This window comes from Lichenostomus cassidix, chromosome 1, assembly GCF_008360975.1.
Source record: "Lichenostomus cassidix isolate B80296 chromosome 1, HeHo_3.0, whole genome shotgun sequence".
Lineage (NCBI taxonomy): Eukaryota > Metazoa > Chordata > Aves > Passeriformes > Meliphagidae > Lichenostomus > Lichenostomus cassidix.
In genome coordinates this window covers 23,647,042-23,665,857 of record NC_139479.1, presented here as the reverse complement: position 1 = coordinate 23,665,857, position 18,816 = coordinate 23,647,042, and the positions used below count along the sequence as shown (strand labels likewise).

General features: G+C 38.2%; 1 protein-coding gene across 2 annotated transcripts in view; it reads left to right on the top strand.

Moving 5' to 3' along the window:
* COL4A1 (collagen type IV alpha 1 chain) overlaps positions 1-11,415 on the top strand; it is a 120,347-nt gene extending 108,932 nt beyond the window's left edge. For both annotated transcript variants that reach the window (XM_085052877.1, XM_085052868.1), the window contains exons 46-52: positions 348-476; positions 1,900-1,998; positions 2,148-2,360; positions 3,113-3,290; positions 6,072-6,186; positions 6,813-6,985; positions 8,483-11,415. In XM_085052877.1, the coding sequence (XP_084909003.1) occupies positions 348-476; positions 1,900-1,998; positions 2,148-2,360; positions 3,113-3,290; positions 6,072-6,186; positions 6,813-6,985; positions 8,483-8,564 (989 nt within the window). In that variant the 3' untranslated portion in view covers positions 8,565-11,415. The remainder of the gene's footprint in view (positions 1-347; positions 477-1,899; positions 1,999-2,147; positions 2,361-3,112; positions 3,291-6,071; positions 6,187-6,812; positions 6,986-8,482) is intronic.
* The last annotated feature ends 7,401 nt before the right edge of the window (positions 11,416-18,816 follow it).

Genomic DNA, 18,816 nt, shown 5'->3' with positions numbered 1-18,816 from the left:
GTCAAGGTCCCTCTGGTTGGCATCCCTTCCCTCCAGTGGTTGACTCCACCACTCAGCTTGGTGCCATTTGCAATCTTGCTGGATAAACTCCATGCATCCTAAGGTCTGGACAGCTGTTTCAGTCTGTGCGATGTCTGTTTGGCTGGAGATACCAGTACAGACAGGCTTCCATTTGGAAAGCTTTGCAGTTCAATTCATATGTAAAGTCTAGGACAGACTGATATCTTGTGACTATCTGTGAGAGCCTCTAGTCTCTTGACTGCATACATGGCAGTAACGTTTTTTCACTTTTTATTTTTATTGTGCAATACTAAATATGTGCTGATTTTCTCTGTTAACTTCCACAGGTTTACAAGGCCCACCAGGCCCACCAGGTCCTTTCCAGCTTATTAAAGGGGATCCTGGCTTACCTGGCCCTGTAGGACCAGTTGGTCTCAAGGGATTCCCAGGGCTTCCAGGTCCCAAAGGACAGCAAGGTGAGAGTTTTCTAATTTGCCAGTAGAAACACATTTAAAGTAATACAAAAATAGACCAAAGGTAGGCTAGATAATAGAAGATTTTTGGTATAATACTCTCCAATTTTTTGTAAGCCACTGAAATTCTGTCAATGATGAGGAGGAGAGTCCTTTTTGAAACTCATCCAAAAGGGATGCCTTCCTGGTGATTTTTTACAGGCTCTCACTCTACAGTCATCACATCAGTATCTGAGATCAGCAGTAAGCAGAATGACTTGCAACACTTTGCTCATCCTTTCCCCAAAATGTATTTGTCTGGGTATCTTCTGTTGTTAGTCTTGAATCCAAACTTAATTACTATGTGTCTCTGACAGAAGATAAGCATGAGGAAAAGCACTTGATCCTGGAGTGAAAAAGTTCTTCTTGAGGAAGCTCATTCCATGGTCCTAGTTTTCTTCTTTTAGTCCAGATATTGCAATTTGTATAAAGAGTAGGTTAACTGCAAAAATTAAACACATTAGAAAATAAGAGAATGGAGCAAAGGGTAGGGCAAATGAAATGCTGGCACAAGGACACATGTCCTTCAGAATGATGGGACATGGAGAGTGGGAGCTCAGGACTGTTAAGATTCTAAGGGAAAGATTTTTTCCTAAATTATTTATGTTAAGTTGATGGGGAATTACAGTGGAATATATTGAATATCTTCTTCCTAGTTAGTACAGTAGATATAAAATTTTCTCTTGGAGGTGGGGATACAGCTCTGCAACTGCTGTCCTTTAGGAAATAGCTATGAAATAGTCTCAGTGATTGAGCACAGCATGGGTTTTCTTGCTCTTCACTAGTAGTCAATTCAATACATAAACACAACATTGCTTTTTACGTGATCAGGAAAAGGAAAGCTGTGAGCATCTAAAGCTTCTGATGAGTCACAGAAATGTTCCTGTGGTGCTGTGTATTAACATCCTTTTTCTAAAGTCAGATTTGCTGAGTTTATGTAGAATTCATAGCATCCCTAAAAATTGATAAAGGGAAGACAAAAATATGTCTGAAAACTTGTTTGGGAAGAAGCTAAGAGGATACCTGTTTTCCCACTGTTCATGACCCTACTTTTATATGGTCTATATGACTTTTATATGGTCTATTTTTTATTGAGTGGTATGATAAGCAGAGAGAGAAGAGATTGCTGCCCTTCCTTTTCATATTCCAGCAAATTCTAGTTATTTTAGAAGCATGCTCTCTCCTTACTTCTCCATTCTTCTATACTATGTAATCACCATGCCTGCAGTAATCGTCATATCTGCTCTAGATATGGAACTGTATGCACTGAATCTGCATGAGTTTAGTTTATTCTGAAGTGTACCTGTGCTGTACTGTATCAAAAGCCAAAAAGTCAGAACTAACATGAAATAATAGCCAGTAATAATTACTCCTTGCTTTTCAACAGGGGTGACAGGACCTGCCGGTGTACCTGGACCACCTGGTAGTCCAGGATTTGATGGTCAACCTGGGCAGAAAGGAGAAGCTGGTCCTTTTGGTCCCCCAGGTAAGTCCATGCGTTCTTCAAAGACTTGATTCCTTCATGGAAAAATAACATATGATATTAGGTGTGAGTGTATCTAATTTCACTTCTTCAGTTATGTAGGGAGAGTCCTGCTGTCTGCAGAAATAAAAGGAAGCCTCTCTGTGTTGTAGGGCCCAGAGGATTCCCTGGCCCACCTGGCCCTGACGGCTTGCCTGGGGCGATGGGCCCACCTGGGGCACCATCTGTTGCTCATGGCTTCCTTGTCACCAGACACAGTCAAACCATTGAAGAACCGTCGTGTCCGTTTGGAACAAGGCTGATTTACCACGGCTACTCCTTGCTTTATGTACAAGGCAATGAAAGAGCACATGGCCAAGATCTGGGTAAGTAGAAACCAAATTAGAATTCAAGTAGAATTCATTGCAAACCAAATGTTTCTCTCATTTGTAGAAGTATATTGAACAAATGTGTGCAATTAGTCTGGCCCAGACCTAGGCATCCCAGAACAAGACAGATGTTGCTATACCACAGAATACAACAGCTAGTTACTGAGATGGTTAGTGGGATCTGGGCAGTCTGATGGACCTGGGTTTGCTCAGCCTTAGCAGTTATTTATGGGGATACCTTTATTGCAGTCTGCAGCTCTCTACAGGGACGGTAGAGAGGATGGAGTCCCTTCTCAGAGGGTTTCACTGGCAGAAGAAGCAATGGACACAAGTTTGAGATACTTTACAGTGAAACATAAATATAAGCTTTTTTGTCATGCTGATGGTCAAACCATTGGAACAGAACCCCAAAGAGATGGTTGAATTTCTTGTCTTTGGAGATCCTCAAAACTCAACTAAATCTGGACCCAAGCAACCAGATCTAACTGTCAGGGCAGTAGGATAGATGACCTCTAGAGGTCTGTTCCAACCTGATGTATTCTGTAATTCTACAGGCAAGACTGGACTGCTCCTTGTCTTGTCCTGTTCCTTCCGCATGAAGCTAAGAGAAGTCATTTCCTCTGGAAGAACTGGGTCCTCCAGAGCAAGTGTTCTCTGCCTTTTTAGTGTTTCCTGGAAATAATTGTTAGGCAGTTGGCAGTGGTTTAACAAAACTGTGTTAAGAAATAACCTTTCACTTAACATTTCAGGCACGGCAGGAAGCTGTCTTCGTAAATTTAGTACCATGCCTTTCTTATTCTGCAATATCAACAATGTCTGTAATTTTGCATCAAGGAATGACTACTCCTACTGGCTGTCTACTCCTGAACCCATGCCAATGAATATGGCTCCTATCACTGGTGATAATATCAGACCATTCATCAGCAGGTATGGTTTCAGTTCTGCTGTATTTACAAAGTGAAAAAGCCTGTGAAAAGAGCGAAGGGTACTTTATTTCTCTGGATAAGGCTTTTAATTTGTGTATTTTTATTTCCTGCCTTTAAAGTTTGAATTCTTTTGATGAAATGTTTCAAAGTGTGCGTGTTTTCAGTTTAGACTTTGATTAAAAATAAATCCATTTTGGGGGAAACCCAAACAAATAGAGTAGTCTATTTTGAGTATAATTGAAATGAAAAGATTTACTTTGAAATGTTGTATTGCAAAAGCTATGATGTACTTTGAAGGAGAAGAAGTTTTGTGTTTTTTCACAATTCTTGTCCAAAACACTTCTGTTTTTTGACTAGCCATAGCTAGAAGCTTTTTAGGGCTCAGTTTCCTTTTGTTTGAAAATGGTACTGTTTTTATCATGCAGTAGACTGCCAGGCTTCTTCCATTATTTTGGACATTCTGCTGGAATACAGCCATTATTGCCCAAATTAAAGGAAACAATTGCAAAATCAATCATCAATTTTTTAATCATTCCAGATTCCCAGCTAGCATAAAGAATGGTGGTTATATCAGAGTCATGTCTGTTCTGCACCAATGCAACATGTTAAACTTTTGGTCCATTTTAAATTTTAAGGCCACTAGAAAAGCTCTCCTGGCATGATACATCCAGTGCTGAAGGCAGATTTGTGAGCAGAAGTGTGGCAAACTGCCCCACTGTTAGATATGAATCTGATAAGGGAATCCTTGACTTGTAGCTTAAGTGGTAATCATTAGTATAGGCATTACTGTAATTTCTGTCATTGCTTCTAATCTGTATCAGTTCTTGCTGATCCCTCTTCCAGTGATATTTTGTGAATGTGAGTAGAAATTGCTGGTAATGATTACTCAGATACTTCCAAGAGAAAGGACAATCCAAATCATCAGTAGGTTGTAGTCTGGACATCTTGGATGTTCAAAAAATCTTAAGGCTCTACTGGAAAACATTTGATATTTATTGTGCGTAATGGATCTGTCTTGTATCTGCAGTTTTACTCTGTATTCTTGCTTTTGGTTCAGTGCCAAAGAAATTGGTATGTCTTGAAAATGAGTGGGCAGATTGAGGACAAGATTCTCAAGAGAGATTACAGCTTTTTCTGGTTTTACATTTTTGGTTGTTCATTGCATGTGAATGGAAGGGGCTTGACTTTCAGAAAAATTCAAATTACCAACTTCTGAAATTCATATTCGTTTTATGCCATCCCATATCATGTGCCCAAAATAGCCTTTAACAACTATGTTTGAAACTCTTGCCAAAGGAGGTACGAACAAACACTTTGCCTTGTCTTATGCCTATGGAGAAGCTTTTGCCCCATAAGAATGTGTGTGTATATGCATATACATATGTGTGTGTGTGCATGTATGCTTATGTGTTTATCTCCTTTTAGCCATAGCAATGAGTGAGATAGTTGTGATATTCATTTTAGAAAACTAGCAAAGAATCTGAAATACTCTTCTTTCAATTAATTTTATTAGCTGATGCTTTTTAACCAACAGTTTTCCCTGTCCAAAAATTGAAAATGTGTAGAAGTGTCACTTTCTGCCTTGAGTCATAGGACTTTTCATGTGAGGCCTTCTACTGAAATACCAGAAATCTCTTGAAGCAAAGCGGAGTCCAAGAATAGAGACAGCTTTACATTCTTTCTTTTAACTTACTCTTTCATTGATGTGTTTCTTAAAATAACTGTCTTGCTTCTGCTCTAAAGACGAAGGCACTAGGTATGAAAGCATTTTTCACAAGGCAGAAATAGATGGCTTTCATTCTGAATTCCTTTGCTTCTCTGCATTTTCCAGAATCCAACTTAATCCATTTTGCACTTGATATTTTCACTGCTCTGATAACAGGAATCAGACTGTTTAGTTTTGAATCATTTTCATAATTGCTGACTGTAGCAGCCAGTTGAGGACTTGTACGAGAAAAAATGGATTATATCTACCAAATCCTTATTACCAGTCCCTGTATTAAAATTCCAGAAAATCTCATGGGTTTTTTATGATTTTCCTGTGAAGACATGATAGGTCATTGGATTATTCAGTAACGTAGCAGTTCTGAGACACAAGGAATTTATCTAAAGAACTGGTGCTGCATGCCTTTCTGAAGAATTGCTTTGAAGTGTGTTGTTCAAATTACTTTACTAGTCTGGAGATACAGACCACAAACGTAAATAAAAAACACTTTCAAGGAAAATGCATGGGAAAGAGTCTGCATTAGATTAGATTAGCAGTGATTGCCTTTGTAAGACATTTTCCAGAGAGATGGCTTTTTCTCTGGAAAACAGGGCTAAGTTTAGGATGATTAATTGCTGTTACTTGTTTCTGATCACAGTAGATCACTTTTAAGTGATACTTGCTGAGTTATAATGTTTGGCTATTTACCTCCCATGTTCAAGACACTGAGCACTTTTAGAAACTGCAGTACAAATTGGACTAGAAAAAGACAAATACATGTAAATATTCAGATAAGAGGTCTCTTGTTCTTTTCTAATCGAAAAGCTAATGGGAATAAGACTTAATAGTTAAACTGTCTCTAAGTAAGGAAGAAATTAGAAGCTTACTAAAGAAACTAGAAATTAACAAAAAAAGAAAACCAGTTGGCTGTTTTTCTAAATAAAACATTGTGATTTTCCTTTGTTTTTGAATGTGATAACATTTTCTATTTCAAGATTCCACAAAGAAAGTAACTTCTGAATAAAGAAGTATTAATCCTTAAGTGCACACAGCTCATTCATGTCTCGCTTTTTCTAGATGTTCTGTGTGTGAAGCTCCTGCTATGGTAATAGCTGTTCACAGTCAAACAATTCAAATACCACCATGTCCTGAAGGCTGGAGTTCACTTTGGATTGGTTACTCCTTTGTCATGGTAAGTGCACTGGGATGTACTCTCAGCTGAGGAAAGCATTTGCTTCAGGATTTTGATCTACAGAGAGTTAATATCTGACTCTGTCACTTCAGGCTTTAGGAGGGCATTAGAGCTCCACCCTTTCTAGGTACTTCAGAAAGAATCTGATCATTTTCCCAGCCATGGCTGGGGCATGTTCTGAGACACAGCATGGATCCAGAGCTGTGAGCACTTGGCAGTGGGAGAGAGACCACTGTGATGTGGGGTGGGAATGGGGTTAAGCTATTCAGATAAAAGCTGTACTAGTCCTTACGCCTTCTGGGCCAAGAGCAAGCCTGGCATGTTGCTTACATAGAGATAGGTTGGATCCTGCTGTCTGTCCTGAAGGGTTTCTGTGCATACAGCTGCCCTGAGTTTGATGTTGCTGATGTGTCCTTCTGCTGTTAAGTGAGAGAATCCAATGCCATCTCTGGAGCCTTCAGCTCCACCTTCTTGCTCCTCCTTGAGCTGAGCAACAGAACAGCAGATGGACAGAACTGAGGACAAGGAAAGAAGTGTGAAGAAATATGTGTGCAAGAGAGTTTATTGATGTTGTAGCAGAAGAAGTAAAGAGTCCCTCTCTGACCAATGCTTTTGCATTTTTCTAGCACACCAGTGCTGGTGCAGAGGGCTCTGGCCAGGCCCTGGCGTCCCCTGGTTCCTGCCTAGAGGAGTTTCGCAGCGCTCCCTTCATTGAATGCCATGGCCGGGGCACCTGCAATTATTATGCAAATGCTTACAGCTTCTGGCTTGCCACTATAGAAAGGAATGAGATGTTCAAGTAAGTTCATTATTTATTTATCATTCTTTGAGGCTCAGTTGAACTTTACCACTGAATAAAAGAAGTATTGTTTGAATGTAATGCAGGTTCGAGTACTGGCTGTCCACCAGCACAGTTAGGTTTATGTAGTTAATTATTTTCATAACAGAAAGAAAAATAAGTATTAGCTTTAATTAATTAATTAGGGGAATTAATGAATGTATCATCAATTAGTGTTTCCAGTGTATCATTTGTACCTTGTATTTTGCTTTTCAGGATAATCTAATAATGTTCACAGCTCCACTATGTTTGGTTGTATTCACTGAGTGGTAACTGGGATAGGCTGACGTAGTCACTGAAATTAGATTAGAATATAACATTCCTTATAATGGACGTTGACATATAATAGAACCACTTGGAATTAATACAGGTTTTGAACTAAGTGAGTTGAACTTGATTTACCTTTTTATTATTTACCTTTCCCTAATCTTAGAGGAAGTATGTTTGAGTAAATACAGCTGGTGGTAGTAGACTTTGTTCTGGTCTCCTGCACATAAGTATTTTTCAACACAGGCTAATTTGCTGTATATAAATTTTATGAATGTGTTAGCATATAGATCAGTTCCCATGTCTGCATAGCTTAAATGATCAGCAGGCATTCCTCTGGAGTGCAGGCAAGCACCCTCTTCCACCACAGACCTGACTGTTGCTGCTGATACCAAGCAGCCAAAACCACCCACCACACTGGGGTAAGCCTGGGATCCCTAGGAAAGAAGAAAGCTGGTCAGGCAAAAGTTTAGAGTGAGCATTACAATTGTTTCCATTCATTGAGTCCTACCCAGAGACCTCTCAACTCCATACCCTTTTCTGGCTACAAGCTATGCCTCAGACTGATAAAATAATCCCAGATCAGGGGACCTGCCCTGCTAACACAAATCACAAATACTCCTGAATTTCATGTAAACTCATAATCTTTTTTAATGAAAAGCATTAAATGCAAGCACATTTTTGTCTGAAAATGATTTATTTCTAGTTGCTAGGAGTAATTCCTTATGATAGGTCAGAGACTAAGGGCTTTGGTTTGTGTTTCTACATGACATCACATAATTTCCTTTGCCAGCTTTTCATTTTTCTTTTAAGTCACAAGAGTTAGCGGAAACTCATGAAAAGTCAAATGTCAACTTCTTTGCCTAATTTTATTTTATTACCCAAAATCTAGATTGTTTTCAAACTGCTGCTTTAACAGATAGTGTTTTAGGTTGAGGAAATGTTCTGCCTCATGAAAGAGCTGAATTCTTCAGTAACTGTAAGTGTGTGATGTTTAAAACTAATCTTATGATAGTTTGGGACCAAACTTGGAAGTGATTACATGCTGGAGAACTTAGGAACACCTTCTTTATTCAGCACGGGCTGGAAGAGGGACTCACATTAAAATATGGTGTTGTCAGTTATCAAACTGAAAAGCATGTTTGTTTCAACAATTGTTAATGGGTCTTTTCATTTCTTTGTCTTCAACAGGAAACCAACTCCCTCAACTTTGAAAGCCGGGGATCTACGCTCAAATGTTAGCCGTTGTCAAGTCTGTATGAGACAAACATAATGACTTTTGAATTTCAACTAATTTCACACAATATGGTGCTATTCGTTTAACAGCAATGAAGCCTAGACATATATCATATGTACCTCATTGTTGTCCAATATGAAAACAGTAAAGTGCCTTTTAGGAACTTGCATAACTAACACACACTGCTTTACTGGCCCTGTCCTTGCTAAAGAAGAAAAGAGACAACAAAGATAAGCTTCAAATGTTGACATGCCAAATGGCACTTTTGATCAAAGTATATGTATTTTTTATATAAATGCAATGCACTGATAGAGTGAAAAGTCAGCATTTATCCAGAAAAAAAAATGCAAAGGTGCTAGGAGGTATGCAGTTCTGCCTTATACTGTTTGACCCCCCTTTCTCGTTCTTGTATTATATATTTAGATTCATTTTTTTCCCCCAGATAAGTTTGTTACCATTATCTAGGTGTCTTGAAATCCCAGACTCTTGGGTATGTACTTATTGTTGTTGTACAAAAAAATACTAATGTAAAAAAGAGGTTTGGGATTACAGACTGTGGTTAAGCAATATGTAACCATCTTTTCACAACATAGAGTGCCATCCTGCAAACTTTTGCTTCTGTTTGTAGCCTTTAGTGCTGTCGGTTTTAATGGGTTTACATCTGGAAGAGATTGCCAAATTGGCTTCAAAAATAGGCAAGTAAGTGTTTCTGCTATGTTGGTACTATGCAGCTTCTTTGTGCAGTAGAACAAACTTTCCTGTGGGATAAAGAATGATCCAGCAATGGTCAAGAAAAAATATATATATAAATATTTTAGTAATTTATATAGATATCAACCATTAGGCAAATCAAGCTCTATTATTTCAAAATGAAGCTTACAAAATTTTTCTTCTTTTCAGTGTCATGAATTAGGTGTCAAATGCCGAAATATGATGTGAAATGTTCGTTTTACATAGGCCATTTCAATGCTGAAGTTGCAGAGACTGAACCCAGGTTAATAGCTATTTGTGTTTATAATAGTAAATCCTGCTTTGAGCTTATAGTCTTTATTCTGTATTTAATAATTTTTCAGGGTTTTAAACACTACTCACACACTGAATGACTTGATTTTGAAAAGTACAAGGCCTTAATTTTGTTAATATTGTGCCAAAAATTTTTTTCAAAGTGGCCTCAGAAATATTTCTAAAGAATTTCTATGCAATGATACCATTGTTTGAGCACGTCTGTGTCCAGAAATGTTTTATGGACTATTACCATGCAAATACCAAAAGATTTTTGCAAATGCCAAGGCCTTTGTGTAATTTCTTACATGTGTATTTCTTAAGAATTCAAGTTCGTAATAAAACTATTTGTGTAAAAAAAAAGCAGAAGAAAGGAAGAAGTTTTTACTAATTTGTTATTAGTATTCATTTACAGCAATGAATTATTTTTTAATAAGCCACCAATAAATGCACAAGCTTGATGCAATCCTAGATGATTTTTGTTTTGCACATCTTGTAGATGTACAAAGCATAAAGGGGGAAACAGGGCACTGTACTGACACCTCTGTTGTTATCTTGTAAGAACTGAAGTTGATATATGAAACATGAGAAACATCTATTACTGAAATATGTTTGATATGAACAAATTACAAAAATCTGCTAACTTCATCTCAGCTCATGGGAACCAATCAAGTTGTGCACATTTTTCACTCTTCTTTTGAATTTTTCATGCTCAAATCAGAACTGAATTATACAGGATAAAAGTTAAAATATCTCATATAATTTTTTCTTGTAAGTGGCAAGGTGAATCCTGGCTCTGGTTGAAGAGGAAATGGGCCATGCTATCATTTGCCTTGGCAAAAGCACATAATTTGTTAAAGTTTCCTGTTGGTTTCTCAAATTTGTGAAGACACTGCAGCTGCTGCTGCTGTTCTGACCTTGGCTTTCACTTAAAATCCTTCAGGACATTCTCTCGCCAAATGTCTGAAGGCTTCTGGATAGGAGTTGGCTATTTCGTTTAGCAATGATTCTTAACTCTCATGGAAGTTTTAACACTTGATCATTTTATCTCTAAAAGACCAGTCCTCATGAAAGTTCCCTGCTAGTCTATAAAATAAAACAAAAGAGTCTGGTTATGTCTAAGCAGCCTCCTGCAGGGTTTTCTAAAGTGACTCTTGGTATACAGTGGAAGAGGAGAAGACTATAATGTGATTCCTTGTGGCATCTAGGAAAAATTAAGCAGCTATTCAATCTTCACTAACTTAGAGCATCCAAACTGCTGCTCACACTCTACAGCTAATCTCCTGGTCAGCTAGGGATTTCATTTGCTATGGTCAGATTGTCTTAGAACTGCCAGACAGCTGAGTTTGTAAAGTTCTTCATGCATGTTTAAATCAGCTGGGTGTGTATGAACCCTTGTCTTCTCAAGCGGGAGGATTTGGAAACAAGATCCTTTGAAAATTTTCAAAAACTGCTTGAGCTGTAGTTTGATGTCTTCCTTATCTAACAGGAATTATTTATTCCGTAACCTCCATCTCATAAAATGACGTAAACCATTCTCATGCTAATGATGCTCTTTCTTCTTAAATCATTCAGCAAACTTTTTGGTGCTTATCGAATATTGGTCAGATGTACTGAAAATGTGTGAATGCTAGATTTTGATACCCTGGGTGAGGAAGAGCCCATATGAAATACTGCCTTACTTTCAAAAATTTCTTAAGTGCCCCATATTCAGTCATTTATGGGGAGTGTTGTGGCTACAATACAGTTCATCGTGTGAACCAGCAACTGCAAACACATTAGGTATTTAAATCATCTTGCAAAAGCTTCAAGTTCGGGAGAAAATTTTTGAGTGCAGTACTTGAAGAATTGCTGTCATGACCCAAATAAATACATTTCTGAAACAGCAGGTGGTGCCCTTGCTCTCTTTGTGGTAACATCAGGACGGACAACTTTACACTAACAAATACCTTGGTCTCTCATCTGCTAACATGACACTGTTGACTAAATGACTGTTTTTCCATGTCTCCATCTCTACTCTGACATGTTCTAGTCACCAGAAATTTTCCTTTTGAAACAGGAATGGAGCAATTTTCAGTTAAAAAAACTTCTATACATATTGCAAAATAAAAATAGAATATAATTAAATGATCCAATATATATTTTGCAACAAATGATCTCTTAGCCTGTGTGTCTTTTCTGATAAATGTACATCCAGTTTATAATTATATCTCTTATCCATTTCATAGTGGAAACTTCCTTGATGAAATACACTTTTTTTCTATGTAACAGGACTCCTGAGAACAATATCCCCATACTAAGCTCCCAGAAAAGTAATTGTATTTTCCTGAGTGAAATTGTAAAGCTGCATGACTTCTTGAGACTTCCTTTCCTACCTTTCATGTTTTACAAATCTGGAATAATCTGCACTAACTACATGTGGTGAAACGTAAACATGGGGCCAGGCTTGTGGCTCTCAGAGCACCAGCCAAATGGAAAATAAAGCACCTGGTACAAAGAGAGACTACTGACTAGTTGAAATGGCAGCTATCTCAGTATCTGCCTGTATCTCCATCCCTTACTCTATAAAGGTGGTTGGCCATTCTTGCACTGGGACTTCTGGAAAGAGACCAGCAGCAATTTTCAGAGGCTGCAGAGGAGCTTATTTCTCTCTGCTGGTCACATCGTGGCAGCGGTGTGCTGCCCACTGCATTTCCACCTCTTTGTACAGAAATTATCTTCCTTATGATCTTCACATTCTCAATTAGATAATGGTGAGAACATGAGAGACCAGGGTGGATCTTTAAATGCATATTTCAGGCTCAGACAAATGCTGAGACCAGTGATGGATGGTCTGGGATATAATTAATCATTATTAAGAAAAGAAGTATCCAGTGGCTACGTGGAAGTGTTCAGCCTGTTTCAGAGGTAAGATGATAGGGAGAAGGAAATCATTCCACTCATCCATTAGTTACAGTATAGTATGAAATGGATAATAATTGTGAGTTTGTAATATTGAGGATGTCTCTACAGCATAATTATAAGTAAAAAAAAAAAAATACACGAACTTACTTTTAGCTCTAACAGCTAAACAAGAAGTGCATGTTCTTTGTGAAAGATGTACTAACAGAACAACCTCAAAAAAAAATTTCCTGGAAAAATAATCTTTAAACCATTCTCTTTCTTCCGAGTATCAGAGGGAAGTCCTTCCAAAAAATGGAGAAGGGAGTGTGTGGGTTTTGGCTATTTCTCTCTGGCAAATAATTAGCTTGTTTTGTTGCTTGAGGTGTTAATACCTGTGGGAGGATAAATCACTACTACTTCTCATGAACACAGGAATGCTTCTATTGTAAAGATATTTTACCCAGTCAGGCTTACTGACACCATCATCTCTCTTCAGCTCCCACTGTCAGAGTATGATACTCAGAGCTGAATATTCTTACTTACTTTTCAATGTTGCTTTGTGAAGATACATTCCTCTCCAGCTTTTTATGGTTTTTGAACCAGAGAACAGAGTATAAACATTCAAAAGATTTTAAAATGTCTGAATGTTTTACATATGTTAGAGAACTGCCTTTTTTTCCCTCTGGCTATATGCAGTCAGCTATATTTATTATAATTGGTGTGCAGAGGACAGAAGATTTGACAGAGTGAAAGTTATAGATGGAACATGATCATTTGATGCTCTGTCAACTCCTGTCTCGCCTAAGAAAACATGTTAGATTTCATGCAGAATTGTGGCAGGATTCATTTGTCATCTCAACCCCATGAAATTCAATTTACGCTGTAGTAAATAAACATGTAAAGTGTCTTGGGTAGGAGCGAGTCCTTGTAAAACAGTCTAAAGAGCATTGAGCAAACCTTTTTGTTGTTCTTAGTGCACAGCCTTTAGACCAGTGTAACCCATGGTGTGTTTTTGCTAAAACATACCTCTCAGTCTTGCTCCATAGTGCTCATTTCTCACCATTGGTTCCTGGAAGAGGTTCAAAGTGGAGGGTGTGAGAACATGCCCGGTATTATCCTCTGCCAAAGCTTTTGTTATCTTTGTGGGCATAGTAGCTGGCAGTGGAAGATGTTCTCGTTTTCCTATTTCCTCTAAATAATTATAGCAGCATTTTTTCCAGCCTAATTTTGGACATGAACCTGTTTGAGAGATGTGATCAAAGTGTCAACAAAATCATAGAGACTTGAAGTGCAGTCACATGAATCCCGTGTCAAGAATTGTTTCTGTGTACCACTTTCAATAATGCATCTGGGAATCCCCACAGAAACACTGATTCCCAGGGCAGTCTCAGTGCACATCATTTTATAGTTGTATTGAGATCCACCTCCTATTTCCCTGGCATGGATGTATTGCAGTGTCTATGGGAATTCTGACCAGTAAGAAGGTGAGAACCTCACAGAAGTGAATGAAAACTCCTGGTAGCTCAAAATCCACAAACAAAAGTATTTGCTCCCATTTCCACATAAACTGACTACATAGACTACAAATTTTTAATGGAGTTTTTTTACTACCCTTGATCAGTTGGGAACTGTCAACTGTCTCTGTTCAAAGCTAATACTATCCAGGCCTTTTGGCATTGTCCCTGAACTGAAGAAAGGACCTAGCTCAGGGCAGTGAAAGATACACCCTTAGTCTCAGCCTTTTTTTCCCCGTAAAAAGCCATATAGGAGAGAAAAGAAATTCTGATGTTCCAAAAAAATCCCAACCAAACAACCAACCAAACAACAACAGAAAACCAGACAAACAAATCACCAAAACCCCAAAAACAACCACACAAGAAAACCTCCAAACAAACAAAAAAAACTGCATTTCTCCTTCTCTGTTCAAAGGCAAATATTACTTTAGGGAAAGATGATAATCTCTAAAATGGGAAAGAAAAATTGGAAATGGAAATTTGAGAAATTATTCCCTAGATTATATGTTCACATTACAACAACAGTTATAGTAAGAAAGACGATATCTGAAATGCTATAATCACCTATGGTTACGTGAGAATTTGAGGGATTCCCTGTAGAGATGGGGATTTCTTAACGGGAAAGCTACAGAAGTTGTGAAGGCTGAATTGAAAAAAAGCCCTCTGAACACAACCTTATACATTTGAAATAAAAATTGTATTCAGATTGCAAAAGATTACTGGGATTGCTAGTGGTAGAAACCAGAAGCACATTTCCTAGAGGAAGTCACAGCTATCTGGGAATCACAGGTATAAACAACTAGGAGGATAGTTGGGAATTTGCTCAGGTGAGGTGCTTTGGAGCTCCTGCAAAGTGGCCCTTAACAGCCACTTGTTTTTTCAGAAAACTGACCCAAAAAATTGAGTAGGTCTTACTAGTCAGGGGGCAAGGTTGTCTTGAGAGGACATTTGTGAAGAGGATCTGAAAGCAACAGCCAAGTTCATGAACCACCACTATGGAAATTATGAGCTCTTCCCTGTAGCCTTCATACCAAAGCATTTTTTTGGTATTTTCTGTCCTCCCTCCCCTGTTTTAATCAGAGAAATCTTGCCAACACAGGTATATTAACTATTTTTAAGAAGTAGTTTTCTTCCCAGAAACACAGAGTGGAAATTTTAAAAGTTTTTCTCCTCTCTCAAGCAAATTGCAGAGAATCACAGAGAGAAAGAGGGAAAAAAAAAGTAGTTGTTTGTTTGCTCTTGCAAGGCACTGAACATGACCCCTCAGGAATGTGTAGGAGAGGAAATGAAAAGCAGACGTGGGAAGCTGAAAAAGCAGCGCTTCTCCTCTATCATTAAGTATATAATAAGGTAGATTACATCAGTTGTTGGCCTAGTCTCCCTGGTGAACAGGTGTCATAGATACAGCACTGTCTAATCAAATATTAACTCATCATGTGGCAGCAGTGGAGAGGGAATGTGTAAGATCATCTACCTCCTTTCACATGTGGCCAAGTCTTCCATGAGGCACCAAGGTTCAGTGAAGGACATTCTTATCATTCCTATGGGTTCTTATGAATCTAATTTTATATAGCTGCATAGACTTGTGACAACTGATTTTTTTCTGCTTCCTGAACAAAAATACGTTAGATACTAACGTATGAATGTCAAAAACTCAGACAAAAGTTATGTTTATGTACCCTGTTATACAATGAATCCACAGGAATTTACTATTGTCTTCAACCTTTTCTTGGAATGAACTGATATACAAGATTTTTGTTTCATATATTTCTAGGTTGTTTACAATTGTAAATAAATGCCATTGCTCCCATTAAAGTGAGATGACTTGCCATTAGTTAGAAAGGAAGTCAATCCTAAACTCGTGAACCAGGTCTGTCCCTGCTGGGTCATGGTCTGACCAAAGTGTCTGGCACTCCTGAATGGTGATTAAATACTTGTTTAGTTTTTGAATATTCCATTGCACTTGCTAGACTTTTTAATTTATACAATTTTTAATTTATACAACTTTATACAGACTCCAAAGTGTTGCAGTGGTTTTAAAATGACAGCTGAATCAGATATGTGGGTATTGGACATAAGATATCCAATAACCTGAGGAAAGGTGCCTGATGAGGGTCTCTCTCTGACTTCTCAGTCACTTTCCTGAAGGAGGAAAAAGTCACTAACATGGTATTCAAAGCAGAGCCTCCAAAGCAAACTAATGATAAGTGAAATGAAGAAAGGTATTTTTTCAGGAAATATCACTTATCACTTCCTCTCTTTTTCTTTGGGCCCCAGGAGGAGTCAGTATAAAAGGAGAAACAATCACTAGGAGAGGTTGTTCTGCATAACTGGATATTCTGGCATATGGACTTTTACAAATGTCCTCTCTGATCCATCCTAGCTGTCCTTTTATCAAGATGAGAAGCCTAAAACTCATTCACATGGTTTCAAGCAGGGGATTAGAAACTCTTGCTTAATAGAGAAAGGACTTGGTAAACTGGATGTAAATTGACCCTAGATAAATCAGCCAGGAGAGTCCTTTATAGCCATCAGAAAAGGAAGACTTGGATCTATTTTTTCAATAAAAATGTAGGTAAAAAAAAAAAGTTAAATGTTAACACCTGACAAATTTACATAGGTATTTGGTGAGATTGACTGGGCTGGCAGGACTGAAGCACTAAAATGGTTCTAAGGACAAAGATGGTGACGGGGAATGTGGAGTGAGCAGCTGCATGGTGCTTAATTTTCACCTGGGCCTAAACAACTGCATCATCCCAAGTTGGTTATCATTTACTGAAAAGAAATGCACAACTCTTGTCCATATCTGTAGTTTCTGTAGTTTCTTATTATCAGATACTACCCTTCTATGTTCTGGTGAGGTTATTATTATGGATTATATATCCAAATATATACATACATAAAATAAATATAATGCATAACACATTAAATTGCAAGTTATTTTGTATATATTTTACATCTAAGGAATATTAACCCATGTACTACTTGATACAAACGTTATTAAAATTCATCATACAGAAGGGTAAACCTGATCTGTAATAACTAAGAAGTCTTGCTCACTAGTTTTTAATTATTCAGTGAAGGTGGATGATGTGCCAAGAGCTGGAAAGCTCTAGGTGCAAATTTGAGCTCTGGCTCAGCTCCACTTTGAAGGGAAGTACAGGTGCAAACTGTTCCCTCTCTGACCTGTTTGCTTTTGGGAAGAAGCCCAGCACAGGAGAAAAAAAAAAGGGGCAGAAAAGCTGGTCATGAGCTCTGGCCTGTTCATGGTATGGGCAGTCAGTGCATTAGGCCTGGTGATACACTGAGGGGGGAATTTGCTCCATGGCTGGGATATGGCCAAGGTCCTTGACTTAAAAACACAGCACCTGCACTACCCTGCAAATACAGCTGGTGTTATCCTACTCTGCTTCTGCTCAAGTCAGTGTGAGTCTGTGGGAGGAGAGCTGGGGAGGCTTAAGCACCTTGTGATGTATTTTAAAAGAGATGTTCAAAACAAGAACTGCTGGGCCACCTGTTGATGATAAAGCCTTGTCATTTTATTTGAGATTAAATGAGGATGTCTCCCTGCGTTCTGTATCACCTTCAATATCTTTCAGATACCTTAATGTGACAGAGGCAGTGAAAGGAGGCAATCTTCTTGAGCTCTCATTTCTGGAAAGGAGACCAGTAAAAGCTTGTTATCAGTTTCTATTAACACTAAATATTTTAGCAAGCGCTTGCCATTTTAAGTATTGTGGGGAAAACAAAGTAGTCATCTGCCTCCTCTAGCAATTTTCATAGCTCATGAGGCTAATAGTTCCTGTCAGGTAGCTGGAGAGCTTTTTCATTATGCACAGCTCACAGCCTTTTAACATTTGCTATTGAAAGCACAGGCTCCAGCCTTATGCTACCAAGAACATGCTACATATTTTAATCACTTCCTAGAATCACACCCCTTTGGAAAGAGGCACAGTACTGTGCTGCAAAGCGCAGAAAAACAGCAGTGAATTTACAGGATTCATAATCTTTGTAGTATTTGGGCAGAAGTGTAATACACTCATTGAAAGACATTGAGAACAGGCTCTGGTATTATCTTGGTGAACTTGTGATCCTTACTTTTATGTCATCCTCAGCATGTGCTGTGAGTTGATCTAGATTTTATTTTTTTTTTAAATAGCCATATTATTGGTAGGTCCTAGAGGACTTTTTACGGAAGGAAAGGAACACAGAATAGGAAAATTCTCTTGTTTTTGTGAGAAGTAAAGACTCATTACCAACAGAGAGATTCTACTGCAATAAACTTGTACTGATGGGACAGGTTTAAGCACTTAATCCTTTTTCTGCTCCTGTTATAACAATTCCTAGAATATGGCAATGCTAACAGGATGTTTTTCATAGAGATTAAAAAGGATTATTCATTTTAGTGACTCATCTCTAGCCAGACCATTGTTGAAAGCTCTGGTTGATTGTACAGTGTGTTTTCCTGATGAAAGGAAAGCAAACTGAGGAGACCTGTTCCTTTTCAGCCACCATCTATTCTGACCTTTGCTGTCTGTTATCAGTATAATGGTTAAAAATCCCAACAAAATCTAGTTCTCCTCAGTGTGTCCCATGTGTTAGCCCAAAATTCTGTCTCTCTCTGTCCTTTACAGAGTATTAAGAGACAAACATCAGCACAACATATAGTGTCTACTCTGTTTTGTTTCAGAGTGGTGTAACCTCTGTGTGTCAATATTAGGGACACATGCTTATCTGGTCCTTCTTAGAAATTAATTCTGGGAACAATAGGCCTGCGAAAATTTTCTGCAGCAAAAGAATTTCTCTTTTGACAAGGTAAGATGTGCAGCTGGGTAGAAGCACAAGAGTAAGTAAAATGCTCCACAAAAAAGAAGATGCAAAAATATCTT